The sequence below is a fragment of the Castor canadensis genome, chromosome 3 (genome assembly GCF_047511655.1).
Source record: "Castor canadensis chromosome 3, mCasCan1.hap1v2, whole genome shotgun sequence".
NCBI lineage: Eukaryota > Metazoa > Chordata > Mammalia > Rodentia > Castoridae > Castor > Castor canadensis.
Window position 1 is genome coordinate 167,024,188 of NC_133388.1, and position 17,643 is coordinate 167,041,830.

The window sequence follows — 17,643 nt, forward strand, 5'->3', positions numbered from 1 at the left end:
ACTAGCATAATACTGAGGGTTTGACACAGTGGTGTCCCAACTGAATTGTTCATTCCTTGTAATAAAATGTTTACTTTGTTTTTATGTATGGTGCCACTACAATGTTTTCCACTCAGTGGGTGCTCAATAAATATTGATTGGTTGAAATTTGGAATTTCAAGTATCAGAGCTTTAGAGATTATTGACTTTTTGTAATTGCCTTTGTGAACTACAAATGTAGTTAAAATTAGAGCCCTACTCTGGAACATTTCCATTGAGATTTTGGTCTGAGTTACACAGCAAACCCTTAAAGTAGAAATTATCCTTTTTATAGCATCAAGTCTATTATTTAAGGCCAATAAATAGTGGTTAATAATGGAGAAGTCTTAAATTTCAGGCATGTTTTTAGAGACTCAACCTAATAATATAATTAAGTGGAGGTCAAGAAATGATATTTGTTTTGGTCATAGACATTAAATATCCAAGAGAAGCACACATATTATACTTCAGTAATGGTTTTGTGGTTCGATCCCTGATTTCTTAAATGTAGGAAATAGCACTGAGAATAACGTTTTGATAGGATGAGTCTACGTTTTTTTGAATTTTATTTTATCATTTTTACATTTACTCACATATGTATACATTGTTTTGGCCTCTTCCCCCATCCACCCCCTCTTCTTTTTTTATTGCTTATTCATTTATTCACATGTGTGTGTATACATTGTTTGGGCTATCTCTCTCCACTCCCTCCTGCTCCCGCCCCTTCTCCTTCCCCCTCTTGCTTTCAGACAGAATTTGTTCTGCCCTCTTCTCCAATTTTGTTGAAGACAAAACATAAGAGATAATAAGAAAGACATAGTATTTTTGCTAGCTTGAGATAAAGAGAGATTCCTAGCATTGCTTCCATGCATATGTGTATTGCAACCCATGTTAGATCATCTCTGCCAGACCTCTTCACTTCTTCCCAGTCACATTTTTAACATTGCAGATATGTGATATTCTAAAACAGATTTCAGATACTTACTTGGTAGAGACTATTTTTAAAGAACCATGAAGAAATGTAGATCACCTTAAGAAAATTTACTGTGAAATCTCATGGTTTAAGGGGGAAACTACACTGCATATTACCAGAATGTTAAATCCCAGGAGAACAATTTTAAGGAGTATAGTGATGGCCAAATCATGGAGAGCCTTCTCTGCCATGCGGAGAGAATGAATTTAACAAAGGGTGACAAGGATCCACCCACTGGAATGTTCTAAGGAGGGGAGTGTTATATTCCCATTCTAATTACTTTTGTAATGATGTGAAGATGAAGTGGAAAAGGAAAAGCTAGAGCTTTGAGAACAGTTATGGGTATACTACAATAGCATAGATGGATGATTTTGGAGATATAGACAGGAGTACAAGGTAAGAATGGTTCAAAAGGTAAAATCAGGAGGATCTGGTAATTAGTTGTGATAGTGGGTTGAGGGAGAAGAATGATTCTCAGATTCTATTTTGGGTAGCTATCTTTACTCAACGTCAAGGTGAATACGAAAAGAGAAGCTGCACAGTGGGAGAGTTGTCCCTAATCTTTACTCTGCCTGAGTTTCCATATAGGTTTATCCACAAGGATAATTACCAGTGCCTATCAACAACTCGGAAACCTTTCTAAACTGTGTTATGCTCACATCCTAGAGTTTTCTTATGCTACATTGTCTTTCTAAATATATCTAGTGTACTGAAAATATATTGCAATATTAAGTGGGGATGTTAAATGATTAGCATGTGTTTGAAAAATATTGATTCATCCATTTATTTAGAAACCTTCACTGAATATTTACTTCAGGTCCATAGGTGCCCTAGACTTAATAGATATAGTAGTAATCCCAGTAGACCTGACTTCTGCCTAACGTTGCTTGTTTCCCAAAAGGTGCACAGAACGTAATGTTGAAGAAGGTGTGAGAAGTCATCTACTTTGGTTGAGGGTCAAGAAAACCTTTCATAAGAGGAACAAGGAATGAGGAGTCAGTCAGCCTAAGGAAGGAGTAGGGACCTGGAAGGAATGCTACAATCAGAAGTCCATCCTGCAATATATAATATACAGGTCACATAAAAATACACATATACATAACAAACAAAGGCATAGGGACAGAAATAATGAGATCAACAGTATGAAATGAAAGTTCAAGGACTGGAATATATAGAGAGGGAAAGGAAATGGTGAGACTGTTTTAACAAACATTTACTTTGATGTATCATGTCTAACTATGTTGACTTTTACGATAAATTAAGAACATGACAATTCCTGCTTTACTCCCAGAGAACTAGTGATATAGTAAGAAAGAAAGACACTCACAAACAAATAAGTACACACCTTGTATTAAGTGCTCCTGTAAGGACTCAAAAATATTATGGCCAGGTATAGTGGCACATGCCTTATAACAATGGCACTGGGGAAGGTGAAGCAGGAGAGTCATGAGTTGGAAGCCAGCCTGGATTACATAAAAAAACAATGTCTTAAGAAAAATAAAGTATTATAACTCACAGGCATGGACTGAAACCACCATGAATCAGGAAAAAAAATGACACAGAAGTAATGTTTCAGCAAAGCCTTAGAGGAACTTTTGGAGATTTTTCACCAGTCTGAGACACAAGCAAGAAAACAGAATGCATTCCAGACAGTAGACCTAAATGCACAAAGACATGGACTTGGGTTGGGGAGACTTTTGTTTATTTGTTTGTTTGAGGAATCTCACTTGGAACATACTGGCTAGGATACATTTCTGATCCAGCTGTCATCCTTCCAACATCTCAAAGCTGTATTTCTGATTGCAGACCCCTATGAGTAGAGAACAAGATAGGACTAGAATGCCATTTGAGGTAACTGCAACAGGTGAAAAATGGAAGGTAAAGTTATAGCTTTAGGAGTAGAAGAACTTATCAAAATCATAAAATATAGTCATTTCATATATATATGAACAAAAAGTGCATTATATGCAACTTTATATATATGCAATTTCTTCCAATCTTTAGTGAACATCCAGTGCAGTAAAACAGTAGGCTGATATGCATATTTAATAAAGTTTTCATGCAAAATTAGTATAAGAAAGGCATCTCCATTTGTGTTCTGGGAACTTGCACAAAGAACACATGTCATAGGAAATGAAACAGGAAGTTTCTACACAGAAAGAAGAATGGGGTGGGAAGACTTGTAATCCAATTGTGAATTAATATGACATGTTAGGCTGATAAGAATGATTTATAACTTATCTTGCAATGCTATTGCTTTGGAAGACTGAACTGTTGTATCAAGGCTAGCTTGGAAAGTTAGAAAGCTGAAATATGAAAAGCATTGGAGTTCTTTCAGCATGGTTATAGATTATAAGAATATTGCCTGAATATAGAGTAAAAAACACTGGACCAAGGATCAACAGGTCATTGTTTTCTACTGTCTACTCATTGACAAGAGGCCTAATGGATCACATCTATATCCCAATCTCTTTCTCCCTCCCTTCCCCTTTTCTCCCTCTCCCTAACTCTTAGTGCTGGAACCTAGGGTCCTGCGCATGCTGACAAGCATTCTAATACTGAGCTGCATCATCAGAACATATATTTATTTCTTTATTGATAAATTGCAAGTGCCATAGGGGTATTGAATGCCTAAATGAACCTGTATGTATGGTACATTTTGCATTGTTACTGATTCTATGCTATGCTTTCCAAACAGTAGAAATATATTGTATGTGAATGTGGAACTTTAAATTTTCTAGTCGCTACATCATAAAGAGTATAAAAATAAGATAAAATGGATTTTAATAGCACACATTTAACCCAACATATTCAAGAAACGAACATTTGAATGCATATTCAATTTAAAATTAATGAAGTATTATAAATTCCTTTTGAGAGAAATCTGGTATGCACTTTACATTATAGCACATTCCCCATTGCATAAACCATCTTTTAAGTGTACAATAGGTACCTGGTACTACAGATATGAACAGTGTCAGTTGTGGTCACTCTCCTGGATCCATTCCCAGAAACCACTACTGACATGCTATATTACCTTGGGTGGTCCTCACTCTCTGTCCCTCATTTTTCCATATTCACAAGGGTAGAACAATAAAATGCATCATGGCATCTTAAGGACTAACTGGCAACTAGTAAGGACTAAATAAATGTTAGCTACTATTAGTAGTAGTATTGTTAACAATGGTAATAGTGTTCAAGATAGGTGCTAACTACCTCAACTGTGGTTATGTTGGTTATATTATCTCCATCAGAAGCAGCAAAGACATTGTACATCCTCCAAGAAGTACTATACTGTGTCTGTATAGTGTATAGTAGCATAGTCTGTATGTATTCATAACAGTACGATTCAAGATTTAGAAGGAATAGCTGGAATGGCTTGGATATATTCTCGAGGTCCCTGTATAAATAGCCTGTAATTCATTACTGAGCCTCAACTCGAATGAGAAAATGTAGAATTCAGACAATCATGTTTGTATATCATAATTATCAATTGACATAACTGATGAAAGTTAGAGGACTTTGAACTTGGAGGACATATGAGTTTCAGGGATTTCACTCCAGAAAGACAAGCCAATAAAGTAAATAAGGCCAATTTCAGATCTCCTGGTTTCACACATAGTCCTGACTTATCTAGGGTTGACTCAGGAACAGAGTGAAGTCTACTTGTGTAATTGGAACTAATATAAGCAAAAAAAAAAAAGATCATTATGAAGTTTGGAAAATTGTGTGTAGCAGAATTATGTTTTGAGATATTAATGTATTACATTATTCTCCCTGCAGTTTCCTTTTTTCCCCATTCAAGAGGTAACTTTTAGCTCCCCTATTTTAAAGGAATAATTTGCCAGAAAGGGAAATTAATTTCAATAACTTCTCTTTGCTAAATGTTGTGTCCAAAAACCTAGGGCCACTGAGATTTTGCTGGGTTTTCTGGAGACTGATCTTAACAGGGCATGCCACTGAGCAGAGCTGCTCCTTAGGTAGGGCACTGGAGTAGCTGCTATAGATCCTGTGGTAGGGACATTTAGACTGCTGCTCCTGCCAGGTGCAGGTGGCTCATGCCTGTAATACCAGCTACTTAAGAGGCAGAGATCAGGAGGATCATGGTTTGAAGTCAGCCCAGGGCAAATAGTTCATGAGACCCTATCTTGAAAAAAGGGCTGGTGGAGTGGCTCAAGGTCTAGGCCTTGAGTTCAAGCCTCAGTACCACAAAAAAAAAAAAAAAAAAAAAAAAGAATGCTGTTCCTTATTCCTCTTAACATCAGTAAAATTTAATTTTGAAATTTTTGTCTTTCCCAATATTTCAGGGCCCTATGAAAGAAGCCTCTTTTCCAGAGTTGTTATTTTGGACAGCCCTGTGCTATTGAGTTGCTGTGAGAATTAAATCCTTCTAGGGAGCCTCTAAGTCTGGAGGAAAACTCAGAAGAAGGATGAAATTTCCCCAGAGTTAAAAGTAGAGATTCCAGGAGACCAAGCACTGGAGAGAAGTCCTTGGTTTCTTCTAATAATAAAATAACCACACCCCATTTGTAGATAGTGCTCCAAAACAATGGCTAGAAGGCATATTGGAGAAAAAGGCTCTGTTTGCTCCAGCCCAAAGCATGGTACAGGCTCTGTAAGGCAGGATGAATAGAAGGAAGTATTGAAGGAGGGACAGTAGGTGTCCCAGGTCAATGATGTAGAATAATTGGAGATATGATCTATATGATCACGTCTCTCAATACCAGTCTAGAAACTCTATGCTGTGAGAGAATAAAGGGGACCCCAAAGTGATTAAGAAAATGTCTTCATTGGTTTAATGGGGATTTGTAGGCAAAATTAACTTTATTTTAAACATATAAGGTAGTGCACTATTACTTACTTGCATAGATTTGTTAATGAGACTTTGCTTATAATAGATATTTACATGATTTCATTTTTATTCTGACAATGACACAAGGAAGCATGGGGGAAGGCATGAAAAGCATATCAACATTTGATGTCTGAGTGAACAATTAGAAGTTAAAATAATTTTTCAGGGTAAATATCAGTGCTAGATCACTAGTCTTGCTCTACATATAGAAAGAAAAGTAAAATAGATGAGATCTATAGACAGATAGATGATAGAGAATGACAATATTTTTACTACACATATGCATGCACACACACACACCATTCCTAAAACTGTTGATCCTTTTCCATACAAGCAGAGTACTATTTTATGTACTTTTTTTGGATTCATGGTATACAAGATTCTTGGATGTCCCCCAAGATTCCCTCCCACTTGAGGGAATTATATGGTTTAAAAGACTTGGTATGTTGTGGGTCTGTATAATCAGGGAAGAATGAGGTTTTAGCACGAGGATCTCAAATAAAATGATGATGGGGCAGTGAGAGGCATGCTAAAATGGCAGAGAAGGGACAATGTATGCACTACACAGCGGGAGACTTTAAATGAAGAGTGTACTCTACAAAAATGTGACAACTCTCCTCATACTTAGCTATTCCAAGGCTATGGTTGTGGAAGCCACTTCTCATGGGGACAGGAAGTATGATAGGCTGCTCTATTACATATTCCCCTTGGGGAATTTGTGGATCCCCAAAACCATCCTCAAATCTGCCTCAAGGGAGATCATTTTTTCCTCTTCTACTGTAGTACAGGGTGGGCACAAAAAAAGTTATCTGTAGTGTTTTTGAGTCCAGCCTGGCATATTTAACAAAATATTATAAAGGGATAGATAATGGTAACAAAAACAAAATGTGATTCACAACTGGTATTTATTTTTTTTTCTTTTATTATTCATATGTGCATACAAGGCTTGGGTCATTTCTTCCCCCTTACCACCTACTCCACCCCCTCCCTCTCCCCCCCACCCCCTCAATACCCAGCAGAAACTATTTTGCCCTTATCTCTAATTTTGTTGTAGAGAGAGTATAAGCAATACTAGGAAGGAACAAGGGTTTTTGCTGGTTGAGATAAGGATAGCTATACAGTGAGTTACTCACATTAATTTCCTGTGCGTGTGTGTTACCTTCTAGGTTAATTCTGCTTTGAGAAACCACATGCTCCATCTGTCCTCAGAGGGTCTCCTCTGTGACTGTGCCTATTTGGCTGACCATCAACTTTTCAGAGTCATTGCTTTATTTTACAGTAGTAAGGACACACCTTAGCATATGTGTGCTTCTGTTGGTTTGGTTTTTGCAAGAAGTAGAGCATGATAAGACATTTTAAAGGCATGTGGTTTATTCAGGAGGTGATCCCAGGAAATGTCAGTAAAGCATTAGAAATAAGACAGTAGATAAAAATGGTGTGCTATCATGCTGATTATCCACTAGAGCTCATTTCTGCTAGGGAATCTGGAAAAGAGTTCAGGATACACCCAGAGTATTCTGGGGAAAAGTGTTGAGGCGTTTATCAGAGAATACTTATCATCTGAGATACTAACTATTCTGCAGTTCTAGCTAGCCCTGTGCAGGGAGGGAGCTGAGTGTGCTCTCCTTGCAAAAGGGAGGAGGGGGGAACCCTCTAGACAAAGAATTGCAGGTTTTCCAGTAAGCATCCTTTCTTACATAGAGATAAATCCCTAAGGGCACCAATCATGTCTTCTATACTTCTCAGAATCCTGACAGAGATCTGCTCAGAGACAGTTAACAAAATTTATTAATCTCTTTCTACATACCAAATGCCTCATTCTTCACTTTAACCCACAGCCCCGCCAAAGCAATATCAGTTCAAGACAGAGTACTTTTGTCTCTTTGCAAGAGTGAAAATCCCAGTGTTCTTCTCTTCCCCACCTCAACTAAAAACTGTTGTCCTGCTGGCCTCTGGATCTGCAGGATCGGGAGGACGGTGTCTCACACTGGGCTGTGGCTCTAAGTACTAGTCTCACTGTGTCAATCACTAGTTTGAACATGGACATCTCAAATATCAAACGCTTTTGTTATGTTAGGTTCCAGTGTTTGTTTATGGTTGCTTTTCCTCATATTAAAATAAAAATTCTCAATTTTAAGGAAACGTAAGCCATATGATTCTCATTAGCACATAAATGTTCTGATGTTCTTTTTTATGAGCTTTTTGATGTTTGGGGAGAAAATGCATCTTTACAATCTTTTCTTTGAAAACAGAAAGAAATTTTTTTTGAAATATAAATTCACAAGAGAAGAATGATTTGTTAGACCACTTTGAGTTCCTTCTGCTTTTATTCATGTGTTCTGTTCATCCACCTCACCAACCAATGAACCAACCTTTATTTATTACTTCAATATTGTGCCAGAGCCTAAAACCATACATACACAAATAAGACACAGAGCAAAAACTCAGGGAGTTTATAGTTTGCAATAGAAGAGGATAGTACAAATCATCTAATACTTAATTGAAACTCAAGAACATCTTAGGCACATTACTTCGTTCCAGAAATACAAAACCTAAGTAAATTTGATCCCTGATGGAGGAGCTCATCAGTAAGGGAAGAACAAGACTATCAACAATTGAATAGAACACACACCAAGCTGTGAAAATTCTGTACATAAGTAAAAGTAAGATGCCACAGGACACAGGAACTTTAATGAAAGGAAGTACAGGCATAGCTCATTGTATTGCATTTCACTTTACTGGGCTTTATGGATACAGAGCTTTTTACAAATTGAAGGTTTGTAGCAACTCTGTCTTGAGCAATTCTATGGGCACCATTTTCCCAACAGCATAGGCTCACTTCTTATCTCTGCATTACATTTTGTTAACTTTCACAATATTTCATACTTTTTAAGATTGTTATTATGACTGCTGTGATGATCTATAGTCAGTGATCTTTGATGTCCTGGGGCACCACAAATTTCTCTCATAAGAGACAGAGAACTGTTTTATTTGTACTAGGGTTTGAACTCAGGGCCTACACCTTGAGCCACTCCACCTGCCCTTTCTTGTGAAGGGTTTTTTTCAAGATAGGCTATCATGAACTATTTGCCTGGGCTGGTGTTAAACCGTGATCCTCCTATCTCTGCCTCGTATGTAGCTAGGATTACAGGCATGAGCCACCGGTGCCCAACAAAGAATGTAATCAAAAAATGCTGCAAGAATTCTCACCGATCAGTTTCTCACCCATTCTTTGGATCTCCCTAGTTCTTGAGACAGATCAATATTAAAATTAGACCAATTAATAACCTTATAATGATCTTCATGTATTCAAGTGAAAGGAAGAGTTACACATTCCTGACTTTAAATTAAAAACTAGAAATGATTAGGCTTAGTGAGGAAGGCATGTAGAAAGCTGAGATAAGCCAAAAGATAGCCCTCCTGTGCCATTTAACCAAGTTATGAATGCAAAGGAAAAGTTCTTGAAGGAAATTAAAAATGCTACTTCAGCAAACACAGAAATGATAAGAAAGTAAAACAGCCTTATTGCTATGGTTTAAACAGAAGATCAAACCAGCCAGCACATTCCCTTAAACCAAAGGCCTGCTCCACCACAAGGCCCTAATTCTTTCAACTCTATAAAGGCTGAGAGGTGAAGAGGTGAGAAAACTGCAAAAGTCTGATGGGAGCTGAGACTGCTTCCTGAGATTCAGAAAAAAAGCCATCTTCATGACAGAAAAGTACAAAGTGAAGAGTAAGTGCTGAGGGAGAATCCCCAGCAAGTTGTCCAGAGATCCAGTCAAGATAACTGGTGATGGTGGCTGCACTAAACAAGAGGTTTTCCATGTAGATGACACAGCCTTAGCCTGGAAGAAGATGCCTTCTAGAGCTTTCATAACCAAGAGAAGTGAATGACTGGCTTCAAAGCTTCCAAGGTCAGGCTTAAAGTCTCTTGGTGACTTTAAGATGAAGACAATGCTCATTTGCCATTCTGAAAATGTTAGTGCCTTTGAAATCATACTAAATCTACTCTGTCTGTTCCCTCTAAATGGAACAACAAAACCTGAATGACAGCACATCTGTTTACAACATGGTTGACTGAATGTTTTAAGCTCAGTGTTCTTCTGTTCAGAGAAAAGGGTCCCTTTCAAAATATTATTGCTCTTTGGAGATGCATCTGGTCACTGGCACGCTCTGATGGAGATGTACGATGAGGTGAATGCTATTTTCATGTCTGTGAACACAGTATCATCTCCAGCCCATGAATCACAGAGTAGTTTGACTTTTAATTCTTATTATTTAAGAAATACATTTCAAAAGCTGTAGAGATTTCTGTGATGGAATGAGGCAAAATAAATTGAAAACATTCACCACTCTAGATGCTATTCACAACATTCCAGATTCATGGAAGGAGGTCAAGTCATCAACTGTAACAGGTGTTTAGAAGAAGTTGATATTAACCCTCATGGCAAGGTTGAGGAGTTCAAGACTTCAGTATAAAAAGTAACTTCTGATGTGGTGGAAATAGCAAGAGATCTAGAATTAGTAGTGAAGGCTAAAGCTGTGATGGAATTGCTGCAATATCATGATGAAAATTGGAACAGATGAGGAGTTGCCTCTTATGGATGAGTAAAGAATTAATTAGGTTTTTTTTCTTGGTGGTACTGGAGTTTGAACTCAGGGTCTCATGATTGCTTGGCACATGCTCTATCACTTGAGTCATGACCCAGACCTTTTTTTTATTTTAGTTATTTTTCAGGTAGGGTCTTGCATTTTTGTTCAGGGCTGACCTCAGACTATGATTCACCTATCTATGCCTCCTGCATTGCTGGGATTATAGATATATACCACCATACTGAGCTTATTTGTTGAGATAAGGGCTTGTTAACTTTCTCTCCCCCCACTCCTCACCACTGACCTCAAATTGTAATTCTCGCAATCTTCACCTCCTCAGTAGCTGAGATTACAGGTATGACATCCAGCCAAAAACAGTTTCTTGAGCTAGTGTCTGCTTGTGGTGCACATGCTATACATATTGTTGAAATGATAACAAAGGATTGAGAATATTTCATAAACTTTGTTAATAAACCAATGATAGTGTTTGAGAGGACTGACCCCAATTTTGAATTAAATTCTAGTGTGGATAAAGTGTTAGCAAGCAGCACTACCTGCAACTGAGAAATTTTCCAAGAAAAGAAGAGTCAATTAGAGACTCTTCTTAGAGAGTTGATTAATGTGGCAAACTTCATTGTTGTCTTATTTTAAGGAACTGCCACCATTACCCCACTCTTCAGCAAGCCCCATCCTGATCAGTGAGCAACCGTAATCATCAAGGCAAAGACCTTTTCCCAGCAAAAAGACTGGGACAGGCTGAAGTCTCAGATAATCATTAGCAGCTTTTAGCCGTAAAGTATATTAACAAAGGCACATACATTGTTGTTTATACAAAATTTGTATTGCACAATTCCATTCAGTGTAAATATGCACTCCAAAACCAAAACATTGATGCAACTCATTTTTTTGTAGTATTCGCTTTATTGCAATAGTCTGGAACCAAGCATACAATATCTCCAAGGTATACTTGTCATTGAATTTAGAGGAATAAAGGTGGACTTCAAAAAAGAGGCAATTTTTCTTGGGTGTTCACACTCACAGACACAAAAGTAGGCGGAACTACACAAGAGATGTTATAAAGTCACCTACATGTGACAGAGTGAAGCTTTTAAGCTAGGTGGTGGTATTTATTTTATTATTTTTCACATACATAATACTCACTGGGAAAAGTGGATTAGTCTGTTCCTATTCACAATTTTCAATCTACTAAACTTCAAGTGATCTTGGCAAAGTCACAATGATGGGTGATTTAGTTCACCCAGTATCTTGCATGGCTATTCCAAAAGTATTTTCAAACATTCTTAAATGCACTGCCTACACTTTCACAAAGCCCTCTTCATTTCCATTTCCACTGTTAGACAGAGGCCATTATGTGGCCTTTCCCTCTATAGGATTTCATTCTCCCATAGGCAGTTCTCAGATGGGAAGATGTTTCTCCTTCTTTTCTAATGAGTCTCCTCACTCCCTCTACTGTTAATACTGTTCCTCAGTGACCTCAAAGTACCTGCTCCATGAGGGGCCTTTTTGATTCTCTTTGTGGTCTCCTTTCTTCTAAAGTCCTTTTGCTTAGTGTGAAAATTCTTACGTACCTCTCACTCTAAAAACCATCACTACCCTTATTCTTTTCCCTCTAGTTCCCGCTTTATTTCTTTCCATTCTCCATCTTCTTGAAAGCAAAATTTAAACTTAGGTTTCTCAAACTTCAATGTCTGTAAATCACTTGAGTATCTTGTTAAAATATATTCAGTAGTCTGGGTTGGGATCCAGGTTCATAGCCTATTCTGCAATCTTACAAATCAGTCTAACTACCAAAGGTTTGCAGGTTCTTCTTGTGTTTCTCCCTTTCCTTTATTCATAACTCTTGTGACACTAATTCCTGCATTTCTAATGCTGCTCTCAAAAATCACCAATGGCTTCTTGGATGACCAATCTGATGGACACATTGCAACTATAATGCTTCCAGCTGCCTGTGGAAATTTATATGTCCCTAATTCTTGATGCAATGTACTTACCTACTTCTATGGTTCCATTCTTTCCTTGTCTTGCTAGTCATTTCTCACCTCCCGTTTCAATACTTTCTGTTTACCTACTCATTAGAATTTTTATATTCTATGGAGTTTTTCACTGAGATCTACTACACTCTGTATTTTCTTATGAGAATACAAAAGATGTGATGATTTATTTAATATTTGCGTTTACTAGGAATACCTTTATTATGCTCTTTATCCTAACCTCAGTGGCTGAGATTCAGTAAATAATTGATATAGTCATTACTATAAGAATGTGGTGAAAATACTGACTTTGCCTTTGAATAATTCACTTCTGTTAAGAGAGAAAAATTAACCCTGAAGTAAGTCCTCAGTGGAACTTGAAATTCTAAAGCTGCCCAGATTTGTGTGTGTTATAAATCTTCTTGCAATAAAATAAAAACAACAGTATACATGTAGAAATGAATAATTAACATTCCATACTGCATTTCATGCATAAGTATGCATTGCATTACAGCATTTTGACCAGTGATGGACCATGTATCCAACAGTAACATAATAAGATTATATTATCTAGTGGTGTCATAGTTTGCATAAGCCTGTCTACACAATGATAGAATTGTCTAGTAACACATTTCTCAGAACAAGCCTCTGTCATTTAGTAGTATGTGACTATATTTACAAAGATTTAAAATTTAAAAAAACATATGTATTTCCCTTAATTTGCACAATATATGTTCCAGAAAAATTGGGAATAAAATAAATTTATGAGATAACTAAAATTTTAAATTTGGACACATTTTTCTAGAGGAGAAGGGGCTAAGTTTAATGTCTAAAAATAAATAACTTAAGACTGTGGTCAAATCTGAGTGTTGGATTTTGTACAGATAGAAGTTTCTTAGTCTTTCAGAGAATTCAATTCTATTGATGAAATTACAATAATTTTCCTTTACTGTGGAGAATTTAAAAAATAAGTAAGAGCAATCTCTTATAAAACTGGGATTATAAAATAATACTCAAGCAAAATATGTTAAGACCTGTAGGAAAGTTGTGCATATAGGTGGAGGGTTAGTGGAGCTGATACTTTGATACTTTGATATCATCCTAGAGGACTGAACTGAAGAGAACATTCTTCTCGACAGTGTTTTTAAAACCTTAGGATACATAAAAATCATCTGGTGTGGGTGGTGGGAGTGGTTATAGGGGTTGTAGTATTCTGTATTAGCAGTTAGTCATTGCTACAATAATGATGTTTAACAAGTCTCTAAGACATAGTGGCTTAACAAAAGAACTTAATGTTTTTTTTCTCATGATTTTGCATTTTAGCTGAGGAGTTCTGCTGATCTGAGATGAGCTCAGTTGATCTCAGCTGCGATGACTCATGTCAGAAATTATCTACAAGTCAGCTGGGGGCTAGCTGGTCTAGGGTGGTCACAACTGATAAACTTGGTCTTATTCCATGTGGTCTCTAAACCCCTATTACTTTGGTCAGAGAGGAACAGGAAAAACAGCACCTTTTCCAATCATCAAGGTAGAAATTAATGAAGTTTGAATCAATGTGGGGGCAATGAGGGCAGAATCAAAAGCCAAGATAGGAAACTCTTACAGTGACTAATCGATAACACTGCTGATAGCAAGTGAGGCGTTGTGGGTGAGTTGTATTTCCTATATGCTCTTTCCCTTTTCCCCTTTCATCATCTTCAGATATTTAACACACATCCTCTTATTCCACGTTCAGAGTTCCAGGACTTATCGTCAATTATCACATGATAATACAACATTTAATAACTGTGAAAACAAATAATCAAATAGTGAGGTTCTGGAACTCACACCTACCACTTTGGTCTACCATTCTAATGGAGCTAAGCTTTTTTTTTTTAAATCCCATCTTAGATTGAAAGTTTTTCAAAGACTGAGGCTTTAATTCATTTGATAATTTTTTCAGTGATTCCACATGCTCATAGGTCTGAAATTTAGTTTGTAAAATTCATTTGTAAAATGAGAAAAAGTTGTACATTATTTTAAAATTTATTTAAATCAAACAATGCTGTGATCAGCATGAAGAAATTTGCATGGAAACCATGTGAATTTTATTGCGATAAAAAATTTAAAGACAAAATTCTAATACTTAACATTGTATCCTGAAATAATTAAATACAAAGGATATACTCGTTAAGTTGCTACAAACATGTAGGCATTACACAATGCACATAATGGAGTCATAAGACATTTTATACTGCTTTATTATAAATAACTGGAAACATTCCATTTTTCAAACCCAGATAACAAAACAGTAAATATCATGCTTTTTCTTATTATTTCATTTTAGTTTTTTAATGTCGATTGGGAAGTAGTATTCCTTATCCAAAGACTGGCTTAAAAAATGGTGGGAACACACACACACACACACACACACATACACACAAACCCACTTTTTTTCTTTCACTTAATTGAAAGCAATCAAGAATGCTTTTAGCAGAGTCCTAATGGTACTAAGAAGGAGCCATTAACAGTAGGAAACTGTGTAATACTTGAAAATACCGCTCATAAGGCAAAAGGGGCTGTATGCAGACACATGAATATAAAAGAGGCTGGACGGTAAACACTAAAAAACATTTTCTTAAAAACATGAATAGCCTTATTCTCCCAAATGCAGAAAAGCCATTAAGGCATAATGGATCAAGTCATGAGGTCTGAAATTTTGGTATTATTGCCTTGAAGAAAAGCTTTCCCTTTTCTCAGAAAGGACACTTAATATCTATTTCAATTTTCTCATTTCATAAGAATTCATGTTTTGATAATAAAAAAAAACCCTCCTCTTTATTGTAACCTTGAACACTTACAGGCAGAGAGCACTTCTTGAAAAAATACTGCAGTGACTTAAAGTTGCCACAAAATCTGTGCCCAAAAATTCACTTACAATAGATTATCCCATAGGAATATTTTAATTAAGAGATTTATAGCAGTTAGCAGTAAGAATTTTCTTAATCAGATGACTAATTTTTCTGCATTATTCTCTTATATATAATATAGGTTTGCCAAATTTCTTCACTAATATTAATTTTCAATAGTAGAAATTGCCTAAAGAAACAGAGCCTGGAGAGAAAAACATGAGTAACATATTTAATCAAGTAATATAGTAGCTGTCTTTGAACACTTGTATTTATATGCATCAGTTAAGGACCATGTTGCATATTCCAGATTAAACAGCTATTAGGTTTAACATGGATAGGTATAAACAAGCTATGTACAATGGTATTTATAATTGTTCTTTCAATTTTTTGTAGACTTTAAAGTGTTTATTTTGTAGAAACTAGGACAGGGTGAACTAGCAAACTTCAATTAATTAGCAAAAGTTAAATTTGTATGAAATAACGTTGAAGAATTGAAAATCTAAAAACATTTTTAAGGTAATGAAGTCACACAAATGCATACACATGCAAGAAGACTTTATATAATGAGCTACTCCAGTTTATGTGGTTTTACTCCAATGTAACACACTCCAAATACTGCTTTCCTGTATAATACCAAAGGAAATACGAAATGCATGTATATTATTTTAAGAACTTGGTGACACAAGTCCACATTCTTTACATTTTACTTTCAGGCTATAAATGTATTTGTATTTTAGTCAGTTTTTAAAGTAAATGAAAACTGTAGCATTAGAGAGGAACTTTTTACCTGTTGTGTGCATACTTCATTATGTCTTATTTTTTCTGAAAACTGTATCAAAAAACATCACACAGCATTGGAGCACATTTCTGTTTCACACTATTATTTGCCATACACTACAATGTATTTTGGCTTACAAAAATGGAATCTACACTTGAAGGGGGTTAAATGAAATCGATTGGGAAGTATGATACTGGACGTGGGCTTCCAAAGTCCATTAACTTTGAACCAACTCAGATGGCAATGCTGTTCTTTTTAAACTTTTATCAAAATTGTTCAACAGCATAAACTTTTGTGTTAGTAGGTTTGCATAGAGGTAACACCATTTCATTGGTGTCATACATCTTCTCCAAAGGGTTATGGCAGGCCCGTTTGTATTTATGTATATTTTTAAATTCTTTATTCTTTCTTTTTACATGAATAAGCCATAAATTGTCTGGCTGTTGTAGTTCCAAAAAGTACAATCCAGTAGTAGCTTGAAGCACAGTAAGCTGAGCAGTTTCTTCCCTTTCTAAGCATGACAACGAGTGGCATTCTCTATAGTCGAGCCATGTGCATGCAGTGACCCAAGTAGAGACTTTTGCAAACTCAAAAGGCTCCAAATCCACAGTCGAGAACCTTGCTGACATCATATAACTACCACTTGTTGCTAGAAGGGAGACAGTATGGTTTATTTCAGAAGTTTTTGAACAGTTTCTCATCTGGCAGCTTCTCCAGATTTCTTGGTTGCTCTCATAATTACTTCTAACGTTGTGCTTTCAAAAGTCCAAAGGTCGAATCATCATAGTTGTGGAACGTAAGGAATAACTGGGCCCTTTGAAATAGTGCCACTTTATCCCATTCAATTTCCCGTGATTTTGTCCCGCAGTATAGAACATTCCATTGAGATTGGAGGGGCCACAAGCATCAAACCACCAGCCTGAAAAATTAGTTAATAATGAAAGAGAGAAGTAGAAGAAACAATTACCAGTCAATTGAACATTTGAAGATTTTCTGATATAAACTATTGGGGACTTGTTCATACTTGTGCTAATTTACAAACAGGAGCATTCATTAAGTATGTTCCCAGTAGTGGAACTGTTCCAAACGACATTGATTTAGGATGTGTATGAGCAATCAAAGAGAGGGAAGCTCTCATGAAAACCATCTTTCTGTGTGACTCCATTGGGACTCACTTCTCACTGTAATTATGGGAATCTTCTAGGCTTTAAGATACAATCTAAGTCAGGCCTGGATTTAAAGGTAGGACAAGGAAAATGCAGATACCCATGAAAAGCATTTTACCTTAAACCTGTTACTAAGAATACAACAATTATTAGTAAAGTTCAGAAGCTTAGATAACTGACATCTAAGCAGAGAGGATATTCTCCATTTACTTCATGATTTTGTCAAGAACTGGCCAAAAGCTACTTCTAAAATTAATGGGATAACACAGAAACTATGATGCTTAAACTTAATTTTAACCAATCTGCCCATTCTATAATTTATATAATATTGGAAGTGTTCATTAATAGTAGTCATATACTTCATATATAGCAATATATTAT

General features: G+C 36.3%; 1 protein-coding gene across 2 annotated transcripts in view; it reads right to left on the minus strand.

Moving 5' to 3' along the window:
* Positions 1-11,352: 11,352 nt before the first annotated feature.
* Angpt1 (angiopoietin 1) overlaps positions 11,353-17,643 on the minus strand; it is a 230,000-nt gene continuing 223,709 nt past the window's right edge. For both annotated transcript variants that reach the window (XM_074069051.1, XM_074069050.1), the window contains exon 9: positions 11,353-17,015. In XM_074069051.1, the coding sequence (XP_073925152.1) occupies positions 16,855-17,015 (161 nt within the window). In that variant the 3' untranslated portion in view covers positions 11,353-16,854. The remainder of the gene's footprint in view (positions 17,016-17,643) is intronic.